At 37.9% G+C, this 20,778-nt stretch overlaps 1 protein-coding gene across 8 annotated transcripts in view; it reads right to left on the bottom strand.

Moving 5' to 3' along the window:
- The window catches only part of MECOM (MDS1 and EVI1 complex locus), a 284,830-nt gene that overhangs the window by 24,053 nt on the left and 239,999 nt on the right, over positions 1-20,778 (bottom strand). For 4 of the 8 annotated variants that reach the window (XM_024753119.1, XM_024753120.1, XM_024753121.1 and 1 more), the window contains exons 4-8: positions 20,240-20,456; positions 14,904-15,051; positions 13,438-13,594; positions 7,745-9,101; positions 5,257-5,344 (exon numbers count right to left, since the gene is read on the bottom strand). In XM_024753119.1, coding sequence (XP_024608887.1) covers positions 5,257-5,344; positions 7,745-9,101; positions 13,438-13,594; positions 14,904-15,051; positions 20,240-20,456 — 1,967 coding nt within the window. The remainder of the gene's footprint in view (positions 1-5,256; positions 5,345-7,744; positions 9,102-13,437; positions 13,595-14,903; positions 15,052-20,239; positions 20,457-20,778) is intronic. The other 4 variants (XM_024753123.1, XM_024753124.1, XM_024753126.1 and 1 more) reach the window with 3 other exon arrangements.

Genomic DNA, 20,778 nt, shown 5'->3' with positions numbered 1-20,778 from the left:
TACAAATGTCAAGTTATTTATGACAATTTATGACAAGAATCAATGGAGAAAACTTCAGTGAGTTAGAAGCTCTATCAGAAAACACAAATGTTACATCTTTAAAAATATCATTTTGTGGCTTCCCTGGTGGCGCAGTGGTTGGGAGTCCGCCTGCCGATGCAGGGGATGCGGGTTCGTGCCCCGGTCTAGGAGGATCCCACATGCCGCGGAGCGGCTGGACCCGTGAGCCATGGCCGCTGGGCCTGTGCGTCCGGAGCCTGCGCTCCGCAACGGGAGAGGCCACAACAGTGAGAGGCCCACATACAGCAAAAAAACAAAAACAAAAACAAACAAACAAAAATATCATTTTGGTTGGTTAAAGGGGATATATCTTGCTTTCTTAGATTATGGTATCTTCAGTAAGGAAGATGCACAGTTTTTAATGATGAAAGGTTTATCACAGAAGAAATCTAACACAAGAAACACTTGTTGAAAGCACGAAAGAAGATGAAAGGCAAAAGACTTAAGTGATTTTCACACCCATATATAAATGATAACTTGGGAAAAGACCTTAGTCTTTTTCCCAGTTCCTTGGGATACAGTAGCAAGTAGACATTTTAAAGGAAGAAAATTCAAAAAACGAATGTATAAAGGACAGAAATGGAAGTAAAATAGAGTCTCTGTTGCAGATCAACACAAAGCCAAACATCTGAAAATGAAATATATAAATAACCAAAAATAATATTTAACGTATAGGAAAATCAAACAAAGGAATAATAGCCACTTTTATAATAGTATAATTGCCAAGTGATATCTACGGCCATTCAAATGAGCTATCGAAGTGAATGCAAAGTACCCAAAATGCAAAGCACCCAATGAAATGGACATTCCAAAGATCACATGGTAATATCATTTCCTCCATCTCACCTCCTGTGGCTGTCATCTTCTTTTCAAAATTATAATCTGAGACTCCACAAGTAATTTTCAACCACATATTCAGGAAGAACCTCTGTAGTGTTTGTTTCACCCCTATATTAAACTAACTTATTTGTAAGAGAAAAATAGAAAGCTAAATAGTCCTCCAGTGGCCCGACAGAGCAAACATACTTCTTTAAGAACTGAACTGAGAAGAATTTAGACCCTAAGAATGATAAAACCAGCATTTACCTTTTGATTTTGATGTATGTGTTCCTATATGTTTGGGGTATTTTTGACAAGGATTTGAAAAATATACATTATTCCAAAAAGCAGTAAGATGGACTAATAATCTTTCAATAACATTTAATAAATATTAAATGCACTGGGGAAGGAGGAGGCCAGAATACAAAGACATACAAAAAATTGCCCAGAGAATACCACTACTAAAGCATTTACATATCTATCTACATATAGCTTTTCCCTGAAGCATCAAGAACATGTGGTCTCCTCTTCATTATTATAATAACACTGAGAAGTAGATAGGCTAGGTATTATTCTCATTCTGAAGATGAAGTTACAGAAGGCCCAGAGGGACCACGTGATTTGCTCCAATATATTTTAAATGAAAAATGAAGCAGTGAACGGTCTTAACCAAGCACTTATCTAGCTACAAAATCATGGCAAGCCCTGGGAGCAGAGGCAAGTCCTTCCATCTTGGCTTCTTGCTCTGTGCCACCCTGATTGCTGCCCAACAAGGCAGCACGAAGAACACAGTAAGCATCTTTCCAAGGACTTCTAGATACTTGGTATAGCCCCACCAAAGAGACTGGGCTCGGGGGATGGCAGGAGGGTATTTTACTGACACCCTTTTATATTCAAAATGGAATACTTCTGCAACCAATAATAATAAGAGCTTTTCCTCATCTAGGTCCTTCCATATGCCAAGCACAACGCTAAACACATTATGTACGTGATCTCACTAATCCTTGCAGCTCCCCTGGTAAGGCTGGAGGGGTGTTCCCATTACACTGATAGAGAAGGCTCAGAGAGATGAATTACATTGCTCAAAACCAAAGCATTTTTGTGAATAAGTAGGAAAGCCAGTTCTAAAGCGGTTATTTCTGGCCCCAAATCCTGGGCAGTTTCTCTTTGTTTTCATTTGTTTGTTTGTAGGAAAGTAGATCTTGAGGCTAGGACAGAATTGATAGAGGACTAGAAAGAACGAAAACGTTCTGCTGAAACTTCAGAACATTTGAGGCAGATTTTCTGAAAGAACAGACTGGTCTGAACAGTTGGTGAAAACTGAGTGACCCAAGCTTCTCTCAGGCTACGCTTTTTATGCCACCTGTATCCCACTGATACACAGCCCTAACACAGGAAAAAAGCCACCATGGTTATCAAAATAATGAAATATTTCTGTAGTCTTTGGTAAATAGCCTCTGCCCCAACTACCCTGAATGTCCTCCTGCAGCCCTGGCCTCCTCCCAAAAGACCCTTCAGACAGCCCACTGGCCAGCAACTAAAGCATGAACAGTTGGTGCAGCAAGGGCTTCCAGGACCCGGCTCCAGAATGGCAGGAGTCCATTCTGATTGATCGGTATTCATCACATATGATGTGTTAAATAGCTGAATATCACTGTTAGGTCCTGTTCTTATAGCAACACGCAGCAGTGGGCAGTTCCCTATACCAAGACGCGACATTCTGGTGTGGGAAGAAAACACTCTGCCGCTGTGACTCCCACAGGCATATTTTCAATGGTCTGAGTGGGTGATTGCTGTACTCCAAGCACTGTACATGCGTCTCATATTTTGTGGTCCTTCGTTAACTTTGGGAATCTTAAAACATAGCAGATTTTCTTATATTAATATTATTTGATTAAAAACATGTATATACTATATTTTTAATTCATTTTTTAACATCTTTATTGGAGTATAATTGCTTTAAAATGGTGTGCTAGTTTCTGCTTTATAACAAAGTGAGTCAGCTGTACATACACATATATCCCCATATCCCCTCCCTCTTGCGTCTCCCTCCCACCCTCCCTATCTCACCCCTCTAGGTGGTCACAAAGCACCGAGCTGATCTCCCTGTGCTATGTGGCTGCTTCCCACTAGCTATCTATTTTACATTTGGTAGTGTATATATGTCCATGCCACTCTCTCACTTCATCCCAGCTTACCCTTCCCCCTCCCTTTGTCCTCAAGTCTAATTTCTATGTCTGCATCTTTACTCCTGTCCTGCCCCTACGTTCTTCAGAACCATTTTTTTTTATTCTATATATACATGTGTTAGCATGTGGTATTTGTTTTTCTCTTTCTGACTTATTCACTCTGTATGATAGTCTCTAGGTCCATCCACCTCACTACAAATAACTCACTTTCGTTTCCTTTTATGGCTGAGTAATATTCCATTGTATATATGTGCCACATCTTCTTTATCCATTCATCTGTTGATGGACACTTAGGTTGCTTCCACGTCCTGGCTATTGTAAATAGAGCTGCAGTGGACATTGTGGTACATGACTCTTTTTGAATTATGGTTTTCTCAGGGTATATGCCCAGTAGTGGGATTGCTGGGTCGTATGGTAGTTCTATTTTTAGTTTTTTAAGGAACCTCCATACATGTATATACTATATTTACAACAGCTGCATGCACATATAAAGATATTGATAGATAAAACTGCCCATCTTCTGAACCAGTAAATTTACCTTAGCTTGCTAGAAATCTGAACTTCAGAGAGGACAGGGACCTTACACCCAACTCCCTCATCTGACAGGTAAGGAAACTAAGAGCCAATAGACTGAGTCACTCAAAGACACTGAATCCCAGTGGCTTTTTTCCCCCCTCCCTTATACCATGTACTCACAGCATTTAATTTTGAAATGATTAATGACTAGATTTTAAAGATAATTAGAATATGAAAACCACTTGATTTATTGTGATTAAATGTAGATAACTATAATATCCTTATAAGCATTTAGTTAGGAAGTTATCAAGAGAGACATACTTTTGTGTAATATCTGACACAAAACGCACATTATGTTCAGTTTTTTTAGCTCATGAGGCTGGCAAGTCAATTTAGGTCAACCTAAATGTGGAAAATAAGCACCCGATAAACATTTACTATTTTAAAACTTGTCTCTTTTCCATCAAATAATTTAATAAATGATATCATTCCTTAGTCTTCCTACACAAAATGAATACTAACTAGAATATTTCTAACCCCTTTAATACTAAATCATATATGTTTGCAGTTTAAAATAGAATTTTTGAGCAATGATAGATTTCTCCAGCTAACCCAGAATATGGTATTTCAGCTCTCATACTTTGATGTCCAAAATTTAGGAAAGTACTTTAAAAAATGAAGAAAGAAGAGGTGGTGGCAGGGGCATGAAAGGTGGAGGGAAGAGTCATATCCCATGATTTAATTTAATTAGCTCATAACGTTCTATAAGACAGCTTGCATAGAATTCCACCAATTTTATTAGAGGAGCGTAATTTTTGGTTTGAATATATTGAAACAGAACAAATCAGTTAACTCTGTTTTCAAGCATTTTCATAAAAATTTTGCTTACTATCTATAGACCAAAGCTTATATCCTTAATAATAAGTAAACAAAAAATAAAATATCATTAAGAAACCAGACTCAAGATGTTTACATATTTCTTCTTTCAATACAATTCCCCGCATTTTTATTGATACGTAAGTCAGCTTTTTAAAACATGACCAAATATGTAGGGACATAAAGATGAACCAATTAGATAACGCTGCTTTGTATTTTCCTTGCAGTGAGAAACTGTACATATTTTGATAAATGGACACAACTCCATCCAGCAAATAGCTCTGTGTATTGTGGTGAATTCTTGTGCAATTACAGAATTTTGCTGGAATGCCCAGTGGTCTCTAGATAAATTCCTTCACCCTCTATGGTAACAACTTGTCAGGTAGACTCATTTCCTGTTTTTATCTAAGCACTGAAAGAACATGAACGACCGTCATGAGTTCGGGACAAGTCACACTACGATCCATTTCTTACTATCACAAATGTTTTAACATGAAAGGCAACTTCAATATTTAATTTCTTAACTGAATTCTGCTCACTCTAAAATACACTTTGGCTCAGTAAGTCGTTAACAGAGAATAATTTAACAGCAAAACCATGTTGTTTTTTCACACATATTAACTACTTTTTCTTTAAAGAGCTTGGGTTTTAATTCTGCTAGAATTTCCTGTGTTCTTCCACACCAGCGTCATAGGAAATCCTAGTGTTCTCAAGATTTCTTTCATTTCATTGCACCTGCTTTTCAGGATCAACAAGTTAGTTTACAAGCTTGAAGTCTCAAATTCAAAATACTTACTTGCGGGTGAAATAAGAATCCTGGAGAAGGTCTCAAGTATTTCTCTTTTAAAGCTTCAAGTGGGTCAGTTAGTTTTCTCTTCTCTACTCTGAAAGGTTAAAATTAGATTTTGGAGATGAATCAGTCTCATATATCAATCCCCGCGTACTCGCCGACATTTAAACAGCTAACAATAAAGCAAATGGTAGGTTGCTGGGAAGCACACTAATAAAGATATAAAGACATCTGTTCAGTTCTTGAAGAATACTCCTGGCACTTCTAGGCGCTCAGAGAAAGAAGGTCCTTTTCATAATGGAAAAATCCTATTGAATGCCTAGTAATAATAATAATGAGGAAATGTAAAAAATGAAGTCATGAAATCAGAGGCTTTGGTCACAAATTTGTACCTTTCCATTTGAAATGTACACGAAAAGGCTTGGTGATTTCAAAAGCATATGAACAGGGCTCATTTTAAAAATTAAAGTCATTTTCTATCAAGAAGGTGCTTCCTCAAATCGTCATCATATTTCTTCTACATTTGTGAATGTCAGCAGGAGAGTTTCTAAGCATACTACACACCCTGCTAGCCGCTCTCAGGCATAGGCAGCTTCTTTTGGATGTTACTGCTGATAAAAAGAGTAGGTGAAAGGGGGGTGGTAGGGAGAGGATGAGGAACTTTTTGAAGACAGGGAGAGATATTATCAAACTTATCAATATAGCCCTTCTGCTCTAGAAATGTTTGTCATTCTATTTTCTATTAAGCATGTAGGAAATGACATCGTGGACTGAATTAATTTCCTTCAAGAACCGTTGGTGATTTCCTTTTAAAAACCGTTAAATAAGTATCCTTTAAAATAGAATCAAAACGAATAAAAACAGCTCCCACTTCTTGAAATTGTACGTATGCTATGTTTTACATACACTATTTCACTTACTGAAATAGGTGCTCTTATACCCATTGTATGGATTAAAAGTTTAAGACATGGGAAAGCGGAGATTTCAACCCAGGTCTTACACTAAAACTGGTAAGTTTAGGTCTTTCCTGAGTTTGGTAAAATGACATGCCTAAAGCCTCAATTGACACTGATGTACCAGAGAAAAGACTGAGATTAGAGTCAGCAGGAGGGAGGTTAGGAGGTGATGGAGAAGAGTGGAATGGGTGTATGAAGGAACTGGAAGCCCATTGCCCTTGGGAGGGTCTAAGAAAGAGAGTCTGAGAACTTATCTTCACGAAGGGCTCAGACATATCGCTGAGTTGGAAATACAACCTTACTGGCCATGTGTAACATACAAGCTACACACAAAATATGGAAGATCTGTTTTTCCTTCTTTTTCTTTCTCTGCCACAGAAATGAAAATATAATAATTGTTAAAAAAAAAAAAAAAAAAAAGTGCCCAAGCATGGTAATGATGGCTCTGAGACATTTTTGTACTGTCCTTTTCTATGCCCCTTGTCATGTTCAAGTAACACACTGGCAATGTTTCTTGGTTAATGCATTGAAGATAATACAGGTAGAAAAAGAGTTTGAAGGGAAAAGAGTTTGCAGCTGTGGTACCTATTAAGTCATAGGCACTCAAAAAAAAATATTGTTGAATGAAGGAATTGAACAAAACTGTCTCTAGATTAAAAAAAAGAATCAGGCAAAAATATCAAATTCTCCCAGCTTAAATAAGTCCAATAAAAAATTATCCACATTTTCCATTAACTCTTGACAACGTTCATGACTTGAATGAGAAAGTAAATGTGAAAATTTGTGGTAATATTTAAAATACATCACAAATTAATTATTGTTATTCATATACTTTGAAGAAGACTAGTTTTTAAAAACTAAATCTTTCTGAATGGTCAAGTGTTACAGAGTACTGTCTAAGAGGCTTTTTATTAGCATATATTACCCCCAAAAAATTTTTGGATGCATCAAAGGAAACTGGATAATGAAGGCATTAAACAGAGATGTGTTTTTTAAGCCGACCACTCACATTATATACAAAGCGTTTTTGTGATTAATATTTCAGTTACATGGGGCTCCTAAGAGATTTATTTAGAAACAGAATAGGACCAGTACTTATTAAGGATGTGTTCGTAGGTTAACAAAGAGTAAACTCTTGCTATGTCCCATCTCATTCCAAATAACCTGACCAGTTTAAGTACCCACACATATTTGCATTAATCCTTCAGGAGCCTCATTCTTCCGCCACTTGACAACTTGCTTTAAATACGGCTTTCCCATATTTTCCACTTAAAAAAATGTGTTTAAAAATAAATTTATTGTCAAGGGAAAGAACTCTGTGGGCCTATTCCAAAACCCCAAATTCGGAGACATCCAAAAATAAGTACAAACCTAATGAGTTGACTTTCCGAATAAAAAATGAACTCACCAGATCAAACAACTTTACTTTCTGCTTTATAAGAATAATAAAAAAGGTTTGTTAAAAGCCGTAACTTTATAGTGTGAAAACTGCCTTTCATTCTTCTGTCCACATTGAGCGGTCTCCCATCCACCCTTACCTGTAAATAGGGTCCATGAAGAAAGGAGTGGGTCTAGCATGCTGTAAGGAACCATCAGATGCTGGTCTTGGTTCACCGTTGCCTCCTTTCTTTTCCCCAAACACGTGGTTTTTACGAGGCTCTGTCAGCTTGGTCCCACTGGCTCTACTCCTACTGCCCATACTTAGATCCAGGGGTTGGTCTTGGCTTGTGGCCGGCGTCACTGGAGGCTTGGCGGGTACTGAGGTCAAGGGCTTCTCGTCCTTGCGTTTAGTGGTGAGATCAAAGGGAGACTCGGAGCTGCCCTTCTGCAGTTTCTTTACTTCACTTGGTGACTGGGGTTCCATTTTCAAAGGTAACGATCTCAAGTCTCTATCAGGAAATGGGTACATTGATTGAGAGAATGCTGGAAAAAACGGGAGGGGAAACATGGAAGGGTAAGGTAAAGCTCCAACTTTTTTGTCTTGCAGCCCCACCAGTCCTGCTGAACCAAAGTATTTCTCAGCAATAGAAGCGATAGCCTTTATAGAATCATTCACAGCTCCTGACACCGCAGTCTGCTCCTCTAAAGATGGTGAGAAAATGGAATGATTGCTGTGTTCTTTCTTATTATGTATTGAAGCCAGATTCGGAAGAGGGCTTACTTTGTCTTTGAACATTTTACCATTTTCTTTACATTTCTCTTTATCACTTTCAATGTCACTTTCCAGATCAGAGCCCGAGGTGGTTTCCAGGTCACTGCCACTTGGTGTACTGACATCATCAAGGTCACTACTCTCTGACTGGTCACTGATTTTCTCAAGGGGCCTCTCTTCAGAGGACCTCTCGGGCTGGAACTCCACTGGCTTATCGTCCCCTACAGGTGGGTGTTTAGATAGTGCCTTCAAAATATCCTGTGTAGCTGGCAGTATCTGAGGATGTGTCATGAGGGGACTTTGACTTTTGTTTGTCTGTTCAGTACTTGACAGTCCTTTAACAGGAGAACTAGCAGGTATCAAAGGAGGCCTGTGGTACAAGCCGGAAGGAAACAGACCAGGGAAGCTAAAAGAAAATCCAGGAGCTGTTGGAAAGGTAAGACCAGCAGGATGCCTATTGGCGCCAAAATAGTCAGCAAGGCCCGGGTTGGCATGACTCATATTAACCATGGACGTTTTATCCATAGCTGGGGTTCCAGGAAGTGAAATGCCTTGGCCAAAAAATCCACCTGCCGCAAAATGGTTCTTGCCCTCACAAAACCTCCTGTGTTTATTTAAGGAAGACGTAGTGCTGAACATTTGTCCACAGTCTTTGCACTTGATTTGGGTTCTGCAATCAGCATGCATGCGCTTATGACGACAAAGGTTTGAAAACTGAGTATAGGATTTATGGCAGACCTCACCTGTGTGCAAACAACAAAAAAGAATCTCAGGCTTTATAGCAATTGCTTCTGAATTTAGCAAGTATCACAATTGGTTTACCCCAGATTTCAATTAGGAAGCCAGGAAAAGACGTCGGAGGCACCAAAGTGGGTGCTCCAAACACAGAAAACCCCGTTTCACTAGATTCCAAAGCAAGGCATCCAACCTGACAAATGTCTTGAGACAGCACAAATATTTCATATATATATAAATATTCTGTCATCCCCATTGCACAATATTTTGTATCATATTTGTGTATTTAAATATTTATTAAAAAGTCAAATTCCAGCATGCATCGATTTCCCACCCAATTACTACACTAACAGAATCTTTACGATTAAATTCTTAAGACGTACTAAACATTACACAGAACAGGAACCCCTTTAAAATTTTAGACCGTTTAAAGAATTCTATATTGTAGGCATCAACACAAAATAAAACAGCCTTTCCCTCGACCAGAAACTTCACCTTTATTCCCGCTCCCCTTGGGGAAAAAGCCTGTGACTGCTCTACCATTATTTAATTTGTATTATATCATATGCTCTCATCATTCACACATCAAAGCCACACAACAATGTACATTGTGTATTCTGAGACATTTTTAACAATCATTTTCATGATTTGAGAAAGACTGACATAATTTACAATGGCGCTATTTTAAGCCTGCAAAGGAAACTAAATTGAATGTAGCCCATCCTGCATTGCTGGTTCCCATGAACTATGATCACGTCCTCTGACTTCCCCTCACACCAGTGGTTGTGCTAACCTTCCTGCATTTATGAAACCCCGTCCTTGGGAAACATGTCCACTTGTTGTCATATCTTCACGGGTTATCTCCGGGCTTGACTTCTATGTGGTACAGCCAACTACAGTAAGCAGGGGAGAGTGCGCTGAATGCTATAATCCAGTAAGAACACAGCAGTGGGTGCAGCTGGGAAATAACTCTCGTCCCCGAGAATTTGCCAGAAAAGTAAAACATCTTCTTCCTCATATATGTGTGAATAGATCTAAGTACATTTTAAGATGGAACTCCGTAACCCTTAATAATTCCTTTGCTAGGTAGGAATCTTACTCAATACACGGCCTGGCAGGATTATAGTATCCATTTCCCAAGCATCACACCTTTTACGTTACTTTAATAAAGATGAGCTCCCTTTATGTGTGAGCTTACTTTCATGCTTCTGTGCACATTTTAATACATGCAGAAACATGATATGCCTTGTTGGTAATTGTTGAAACCAATTTATGTAAGAAATTAAATTGAAGACAAAATGCAACACTTATTTCTTTCATGTGACAACTGCCTTTAAATTAAGCTCCTAAGTCAAAACAATAACAATTTAAAAAGAAAATTCAAAGAAGACTTTATAGACCTTCAGTTATACAAAACTCATCCAGAACTTGGATTATCCCACACACAACCAAACAGGAAGTACCAAGTGATTCTCTCTATTTCTTTTACTACTAACAATTAAAATGCATTGCTACACATATCAATGTGCTTAGTAATATTAAAGGCGCTTTCAACTGTGGAATGATTTATGACATTGTAGAGACTATAACATGCATTTTAATGGGAAGAGAAGATGTGAGTGATTTCTTTTCAAGTTATTCTACTGGAATATGGACCAGAGTCTGCTTTAAAAATATATACTAGTTAACCATATACAATAAATACACATACTGTTTAAATTCTTTGATACACTAATTAAAACCATATGAAGTAGAGGGTAGAAACATGAGACTTTCGCTAGTTATACTAATTCAGCTATGAGCAACAACAAGAAATAGTAAATAAAATATTGACAGAATTATAAATGTACACTCATTAAGAAAGTGACACCTCTCCTCTGGGCATTAAAAGGCGTTGAGAAAAGATCTTGATGGGTATTCAAACAAGGTCTAAGTTTTTGAAAGGTTAGCAATGTGTTACCAAAGAAATGTTGCTCTCTACACTTCTTTCTAATAGCTGGATAGATTTAAGAAAATCAAGAGTAACAGAGGTGCATCTGACTTTCCTGGTTGTAGGCTCTGTTACACCAACGAATGGTGTTTGTCTCAGGTCCCAAGGACACAGAATCCGGGATGTCTCCTTAGGCAGAGGCTTTGTTTTTTCTCACTTGAAGATCTGGCCTGGCCCACCACAAACCACCAGGCCTCCAGGTAAGTGGCTCAATTGATGCTGCAGTCTATACTCTACTGTAATCTTCTCAGTAATAAGGAATTAGCCAGCAGCTAACATTGCATTTTTCTACTTATTAAACAAATTAAGAGGTATTTGGAATATATTCAGCCTATTAGAGCATATGGTTTCTATTTGGGAAGGCTGGAGGTTTCTGTAAAGGCAGTGAGGAATTGCCTTAGCACTGATGACGCTGGGCTCAAGCTTGGTGGCACACTGTAATAAGAGACAGTTGCCATAAACACACCAGGGGGGCTAAATCGTGGTGTGTGGCCTTCTGGTGAGAAACAGATATCAACTCTAGGTGAACCTCCTCCACTCCAAAGTCTCCACACCAACTCCTCTTTTGTTCTGAAATTACACGGCTATTATTCACAATTACTCCATGGTCCTCTGTCAGATTTTATATTTGAAGAATGCCATCTGCTATTTAAATTTACCAATAATTGCTGAAAATACATTCATGGGAAATAGTCTGCACAATCTGATTGGAAAGGGACACCCTACAGTGCTTTAAAGCAAAACACTTGATTTCAACACAATTAAAATTCCAGATCCCAGAATTTTAGATGATAGGAATTTCTATTTTCTGACTTTTACTTTAAATAATAGAGAAAGCATTGAATGGGTGATCATACTTCACTGTGGTCAATTCCTCCCTATTTTCCACCCAAACACGAGAAATTTATCAAAATTCATTTCTGAAAAATCAGAAATAAATGAACTATGTATATGTCTGTAGCACTTGCAAGTACATTTTAGGGCCTTACGACCTAGAGTCAGGAATGTCTTTTTGAGACAAGAAGTCTAAAATTTCCATTGTATACTTTATTTCCCATGACTTTCAACAGAGCTTCCTCAAGGGAGACTAGAGAGCACCCTTTTGTTTCTCTGCTAGTCCTCTTTACTCCACCAGGGAACAGAAGAACATATGAGCAAAACAGGATGCTCGGGTAAGCTGGAAAGGGAAAGAAAAGCTCTCTTGGTGCTTGGAAACACAAAAGAGGGCTGTGTAAAGGCAAAAAGGAGGAGCGTTAGTCTCTGGCATCTCCATGTTGGCACTGAAAATTAGTTTTTTTTCCATCGGGTCCTGTAGTAGTGTCTCATATACCTACTACAAACCATCGAATATTTGTCAGAGAAACTGTTTTGCAAGGGTTCCCAAGTCAGAGGTTTTGCCAACTCCTGAGTATGTTTCATCCAGTTCTATGCTTATCTGGATCCAAAATCTGTCTTAAATTTTGTAACACAGCTCAGTGAGTCACTGTGTTTATATGCCCAGCCGAGCAATAGATGAAAAGAAGTCCAGAGTCGTTGCCCAGATGGACTAAGAACAACTGATTTTCCATATGAAACATTTCAGCACAATACAGAGAAGAGGGGTGGGTGGACAAGAGAGGCAAATGAGGGCTGAGCTGTACTTGTACTAAAGCGCTCTGTACAAGGATATTCTAAGTAGGTGGTCAGATTGGATGTCCCCTGGAAATACACTGCCCGTAAATCTGCCTTAGTGCAGTGGGTTATAGAAGCAGCATGTCCAGCATCAAAGTGAAAATGTTCTGCTTTTCAAGTAACTGAGAACTACCGATCTGCAACCTGTGATCAGCAACAAAGGGTAGATTAAAGGGCATTTTATCCCACCCACAACACACACACACACACACACACACACACACACACACACACACACACACACAAAGTCCTAATAAGCCTCCTTGCCAGGTGGGGTTCTTCTAGCTCTTTCTGATCCAGAACAGGTTTTTCTCACTTCATCTGGTTTAGTGGTATCTGCGATTTGCTGTTTTACAAAGCCACACACATTTTCAGTATGAGACAAATCTCGTTGTCTCTATTAAATCCCACAACCTGAGGAGGCTTCCTTTACATTATTTAACAACTTCTCTACCTGTTATTGATTCCATCTAAAAGAAAACACCCCAGGCATCATAGACAAAACACCATAGATCTGGTTATAAAAGATTTTCTTGTAATAGAAAATAGCCCAACTGGATGAGACCATAAATCGCTAATTCAGAGGGCCCCCTCATGGCCATGCATGGCCCACCCTCCTGATCACAGTGCCTTTTGGATAAGAGACAGTTGCAGGAAGGAGGGCTGGAGTGTGAAAAACTTACAGATAAAGGGCTTCACACTGCTGTGGATGTGCTTGTGTTGTTTGAGGCCCGACGAAGTGGCAAACGTTTTGCCACACTCCGGGCACGCGTGGGCCCGGGCACCAACATGCTGAGAGCGGATGTGCCGCTGAAGGTTGCTAGGGTCCGTGAAAACCTGCTAGGAAATGAGTACTGATTAATCAAGAAACTTAATTCTAGGACACAAGAAAGAAGACCAGGAATAACTCAAGAAGGAATTTTGTGTATTTGTTTTGTTTTTATTTGTTTACCCAAAGACCGAAAGAAAGTCGTATTTCCAAAGTGTCAGCCTCTCTAGGGTCAGGACTTACAAATTATTCAGTTTTGTATACTTAGCACAAAGTACCCGCTGGTATCAGTTGAACAAAATAATTAATGGCATTATTAGAGCACATTTAAGGGCTTTTTGATTCTATTTAGAGTGAATGGAGTTGGATAATAAAAATGCAGGCCATGACATTATTAAAAACTGGTGTGCTATTTACACCCTTTAAACAAAGACACACTATGTACAAAATTGGGGGGATTTTGACTCAAGTATCCCAAATCTATTCAAGGAGTTCCCCTAGGGTATAAATTCTAACACAGTGTTTCATTAAGTTACCATTAAGCTAAAATCATTCCTTCGGACATGGTACTAAGAAAACCAAACAAACGAACAACAAACAAACAAAAAAAGAAATAGGAAAAAGAAAAAGCTACCCACACATCAGGGAGCAAAACATCTCTAAAGACAAAGTCGAATGTCCCAATTTCCACTGGCATGAGAAAAGATATTCAAATGTTATGAAAAGTTTTTGGAAAGAGAACTCAATTTTCATGACACCAGGACATCTTTTAGTTAACTGAGAAACATGAAAATTCAATGATGTGAATTGCCGTTCCCGTGGTTCAGAGTTACGGTCAAGGTGAAGGGCTTTCGTTTCACTCTTAACGTTGTTCAGTCCTGGCCACTAAGGCACTACACTTTTAATTAGAACCGAGTCATAATTTATGGTGGGGACTTCGGTGGAAAAACCTGCAAATGTAGGAGTCTCCCATTCTTTCTGAATAGGCATTCAGAAACTTTATGGGATTTCCTCACAAACTGATCTTAAAAGAAATTAGTAATGTGCATTGGATACAATTTTCACTCTCCATTAAGGCTATAAAACAACCCCACGCTGGAAAGCCAGTAGCGGAACCAGGAATTTACCAAGGATGTGTGACACTTAGTTCTGGAACTCACCATCAAACCTTGTTTCCTCCCTTACAAAAATAAGAGGATACCCACTAAGTGTTTCTATACACTGTGCTAATGCCTTGTAGCACACAACACTCCATCTACTTTTCTCAGGATATTTATAGTTTCCCCTCTCAAGGCTTGTTTTTATATACCGTGGCAAATGATGGATTAAGAGAGAGCAGGATGACACAGAGGGGCCAAGTAGTCTACAAATTCACTGTACCTTGGCACAGTTCTCACATTCATAGTGCTTTCCACTGTCATGTGACATCTGGTGGCGGATTAAATTGGACTTCCAGTTAAATGCCTTGGGACACTGATCACACTTGTATTCCCTCTCTTCAGTATGTGACAACATGTGTTTCTCCAGGCTGTTAAGAGAACAATTGATTTAATAGGACATGGTGACCAAGAACACATTCATAAACAGAACGTCACTTTATTACTAATCCAACTGGCAATTAAAGAAAGAAGAGGGAAAGGAGTTGAGTCGGAGAAGGAGAGAGAGGAAACAGGCTTGCAACAGACAAAAGTACGTTTTATGTTCCCTAGACTCTGTCTCTCAGCAATCCAGAGAAGTACCCCTGTTGTTGGGAAATAAATCTGATCCAGCTAGCAGAGTTTAGGTGCCAATTTAGGGGAATGATAAACAACTAGTGAGCTGTCCAGTTCTGGATTTGTTACACAGTTCTAGCCGCAACATGTATTGCTGTTACCCACTTAATTCAATCACAAACACTCAAATAGGAAACATTAAAAAAGCGCTTAAGAACATGCAGGAAGCTATTCTATCTACTGTATATAACGCTTACACTCAACAAGGCACTTTTATTCCTACTCAAATCACCATATGGGAAAGTGAGCTGTAAGCTAACTATTCAACAAGCAACTTCCCAATGCAACCAATATAATGGATGGTCAGACAGATGGACCGATGAATGAACATGTATGCATATAGATAGAAACATTATCTAGAAAAAAATATATAAGTATATATACTATAATCTAAGATTATATATATACAACCTATGAATTAGGGAGGAAAGAAAAGTATATCGTATTATAAGTGGATGCACTAGTAAAGCCCCTCAAAAGAAAAACAGGGTTAGAATTTTCTCACAAGCATAGCTTCTCTATGTTTTAAAGCTTAGACTATTTTACCTTCTCAAATGTTTCCTTCCCTCTCTAAAATTTGAAAATGAAATCTGCATGAATAGAATGAAAAGTAAATATTATAGATAATGGATTACTGTGATATTCAGAAGATGTCTGCGACATTTTTGTTAATTAAACACACACACATAACACATTAGGATACTACTCCCAAATAAAGTAACCAGAGCTCCTCAGAGAAATAGCCTGTTTCAAATGTGAAGCATGAAATACACAAGATGGGCCTTGAACATCTTGTTATGGCAAAAAGCAAGAGAGTTATAGATCGTGTCAAAAAAATTAGGGTGCCAACCTGAAGAGACACCCACTGACTAAAGATGGGGAAATTTAAGCATCAGTAAGAGTAATAATCTCATCTTTTAATGATAATGATACTCAGAAACAAACGGAACCTCACCAGTTACCCCAGGAAGATGCTGAGAAGCCAAGTCATTATTCTGAAAACTAGTAAATAAGAGGAAAAACTCATGTACACATCCTGCCTTTCCTATACGAACTGTCCTTCAGGGTGAGCAAATAAACAGTGAGGGGAAGTTTCTCTACATAGAATTAATCCAGATAATAAATAATGAAAGAACGGGGGGAATTAGAATACATCCATTTTGCAGCCCCTAAAGAATGAATGAATCTAGGCAATCCATTATATGCCTCCTGGTGGAAATAAATGATACCATCAATGAGGTATTCTTCCTAAAATACTGAGCCTAAATCTGATCACAGCTTGGGATGTAACCATGAGTATACAGAGGAAACAGAGGAGATGGAGAAAGACGTTAAACAATACCAAGGGGATATAATCAGCAGAATACAGACTGGAGGAAATGCTACAGGAAAAAACACTCATTACCTTCTGCATATAAACTGTAATGAGAAAGAGGGAGAGAGACTTACTGGCTTTGACTGGGGGAACCTATAAATTAAGAAATATAAGAAGGACGTCAACCAATTGCCATGATGGACCTTATTTTGATCTTAATTCAAACCAGAAAACTCTAAAAATAATGAAATGACTGGGGGGAATTTGAACACCGACTGAATATTTGATAGTATTAAGGAACCATTATTTTTAAAATGAGCTTATGTTTTACAGTCCTTACTTTCTACAGACACATACTGAGCTATTTATGAATAAAATGACATAGTGTCCAGGATTTGTTTCAAATAATCCAAAATGAGTATAGCTGAGACAAGATAGGCCTCGTGTGATAATTACTGAACCTGAGTGTATGGGTGTTATTACACCGCCCTCTCTAGTTTTGTGTGTATTTGAAATCTTCCATAATAAAAAGGTATTTTAAAAAAAAACTGACTACCAAGCATGCGAGCACTGTTTCTTCCTTATATTTTATTTTTCTGTGAAATGAACACTCTAAGTTTGAGAATCAAGTAAGACCTCTGCGTACCTAGAATATGTTATCCAGTGTTTGTACACACCATGTGCGTGGAAGTGTGTGTGAAAAAATGATATGCCCTTTCTCATATCTTGATAAATTAGAAACACCTTTCCATATTTTTCTCCTCCTCAGTTTCCTCCTTCCACTTCTATTCATATTGGCACATGAACTTATTTTTCCTGCCCTATGAGTCAGTCGACTTGGTAATGCTATTCTATTTGAGCACCAGTGGCGATATCTCTGTGAACAAAAGGTACCAGGAGAGTACAGGTGTGTGGAGTCACAAGAATGTCCCTATCTTTATCTACAATATGTAACCCTCTGTTTGTTACACAGGTTGAAATGTTAACCAGAGAGTTAAGAGAAAGATATCAACAATGGCAGTTAACATTGAACTGAGTCAGGGACATCTTCCAAAATCGTTGTACACATTGCTATTCATACTACTGTCTTTAGCAAACTATCAAGGCATGCCATTTTATGACATATATTATATTCCAATATGCATCTCAAATCATAAACTCTGAAACCTAGTGGTAAAAGATTGTCCTATACATTGAGACTTTTTCTTGCCTCCTAACTCCAAGGGTGTGATATTGTTTTAAGAGTAACCACAAAAGGGGGAAAAAGATAGCAAAGTAAAGGAAACTTTCTCTTTTTTTGCTTCTTCTAATCCAGCATAAAACCCATATTGTTCCATGGAATGATCAGCTGTCAGCTAATCAGTGATAGAAAATAAAAAGGCAAGTGGTTCTTGCAAAAGCAAATGTTCATTGCTTTCATAAACACAGAAGTATCCAGTCAGTCATTAATGAAACTTCACTTTTCATAGAATTTTATCCCAATTTATAGAGCTTTGCTTAGCCTTCTGGGTTCAACCTTTGTTTCTCGCCCCCCTTTTTTTTTGGAGGGTGGTATTCTTTTCTTAATATTTTACACAAAAGATACAGAACAGAATAATATATCATGTCAAGAAAGGAATTCTCCTTTGTTTAACATATAAAACAATATCGGTTTCAATAAAGTGGAAAATATTCAGGGCACATAGGTGCTGCACTGGCTAAATTATATAACCCAGAATATCACCTGGATGACTGATATCAGGTCGCATAGTGACATGATATATCCATCTGGCTGAGCTACTGAAAAGTGAGTTTTGAGGGTTCATCCAATGCCAGATAATTAGGTTTCCTTATTGTTTTCTATTGAATGTTTGACTGAAGGAGCTAAATCGACAGTTGGTTTTGGCATTAAGTAGCACTGACTCAGGCTTAATCTTATACCTAGTCAGAGTAAGAAGCTTTCTCTACCTAAGAAGTATTGCTATACACAACATTTTAGCGTTCAGTCTGTCCATTTTTGTTTTATAATATGCTATCCATTATTTTTTATAACAAAATAGAAGGAAATATACTTACTCTCTGGCATCAGAGATATGGCTTTACAGTATAAGTACTTTTCTTACCTGCTGGTATTTAGTAGCAGGTAAGGAAAGTATTTTCATTTTGGTTTTTAATTTGGACACAATGTATTTAGGAGACATACTGTGACGGTTTTTGATTACAAATCCATGTTTTACCAAACATACATAACAGATTTATTCTCTATGTGGGTTTTTATTAAGTAGTAAAGATAAGTTTAAAGGGTACTGGGAAAACCCTCTTAGCCCCCAAAATGTTTTCTCCCTAATAGCTAGATTAAGCCTGAATTTTCAAAGCTAGACAGATTCATTCTTTTGACTCAGTCTCCTCAAGGAATGGGTTATACTTGATGCCTTTTTGGTCATCTATGCATTAAAATGGAATGAAACCCTTTCCTACGAGAAGAGAGATGCGGGGCAATCAACAGAGGTGAAAGGAGAAAGAGGAAGAGGAGGCACTAAGGAAAGAAAGGAAACAAAAAGGTAAATTAAAAGAGGTGAGGTGTCCAAGACAAACTGTGAGTAATTCACATCCTTGACTAAGGCTGGCTGATATACTCCCATACCCATTTAAACACAGTGTTTTTATGTTCGTTGAAATTCTGATTATAGGTTCCAGATTTAAAAGCAAAGTAATGAATACAATTATTAAAATTGTTTGTGGACCAAGGCAAAAACCATTAGGTAGAAAAAACAAACACACAAACAAAAAACTTATTAGCTGGCTAAACACCTTTCTGATCTGAAAGACCATTTTGTAGCATAATTATCAATACAGTTTTCAAAACATAGGTTCCAGGGTTGTTGTTTTCTTTAACAGAAATTTTTAAAATGTTCTTGAATTAATTTCAAAGGGCTATGAAAAGTTAATATTATCACTGAAATATGTTTTCATTTTGTTAAAAATGAGTATTATAGAATTATTTCATTTAGATCGTGTTTACTTTTTCCTTTTTTGAAAATTCAATATTTTCTTCACTGAACATGCTTCTCTTATTCTTTTATAAGAGAATATAATTATTATTCTTATTATTTTCTTATTTCTTATTCTTATTTCTAATTATTATTCTTATTCTTTTATATATGTGCGATTTAGATAAATAGTTGAAATTAAATCCATAGATTACACTGATCTATCAAAAGACTACCTATCTTCATTAAGTAAGTACCAGCACAGTCTCTTTTTTATCGTCTAAATGTTTCTAGAGGGTCACTTTTCTGTTTGGTGTATAATTAGATTAACTAGCATCATTGTTGCCTCCTCTACTCTTGATACCTCCTCTAAGTTACGTTTTACTATAATGTTAAACTTTCAATTGGCAATAACCCTCCTTAAATAATAAAAGTATTATTTTCTATCTGGCATCAAAATAACTAATTCTAACTTCACTGCAAATATTTGACAGGTGAGAATTTCCAGGGGAAAATGATCTCTGAACGTGTGACTAACACATTTGTCCAGCTCATTGCTGTTCCAAATTTCCCATTTGCATCAATTCTGAAAATTCAGCATAAACATTTTACTGTAGAGTAAATAAACACGTTTTTGTAGTGCAACATGCCATGTCTAACCTTTGCAAATCGGGAAACACTTGGTCACATTCCTTACACTCCTGAATTGCATGTATCTCTCGGAGATCATTTTCACTCTCGAGTTTTTGTTGAAAGTCCTCCTCTACCATGGAGAATGCCGAGTGGGGTGTGCTGCATGGGAACTTCTGGTGATCCGCTAGTTCAGCCTTGGACTCAAAGAGCTGGTCACAGTCCTCACAGCGGTATTGCCGTTCTTCTGTGAAAATAATTCAGGTGTTATCAGAACTAGGTGATCAGGAAGTGCCACCACACACTGGCAGTTCTTATCGAATTATGGAAGACATAATAGAAATTATTTGGTTGTCCTTTCCACCACTTCCATTTTAACATGGATTAGAAATAGTAAATGTAGGGACTTCCCTGGCGGTCCAGTGGTTAAGACTCCGCACTTTCACCTCAGAGGGCACGGGTTTGATCCCTAGTCGGGGAACTAAGATCCCGAATACCGTGCAGTGTGGCAAAAAAAAAGAAAAGAAAAAAAAATTAAATGTAAAGAAGCCAGGACAAAGCCTACAACA

Source organism: Neophocaena asiaeorientalis, unplaced genomic scaffold, assembly GCF_003031525.2.
Source record: "Neophocaena asiaeorientalis asiaeorientalis breed wild unplaced genomic scaffold, Neophocaena_asiaeorientalis_V1.1 scaffold560, whole genome shotgun sequence".
NCBI classification, from domain to species: Eukaryota; Metazoa; Chordata; class Mammalia; order Artiodactyla; family Phocoenidae; genus Neophocaena; species Neophocaena asiaeorientalis.
This window is presented reverse-complemented; position numbering and strand designations above follow the sequence as displayed.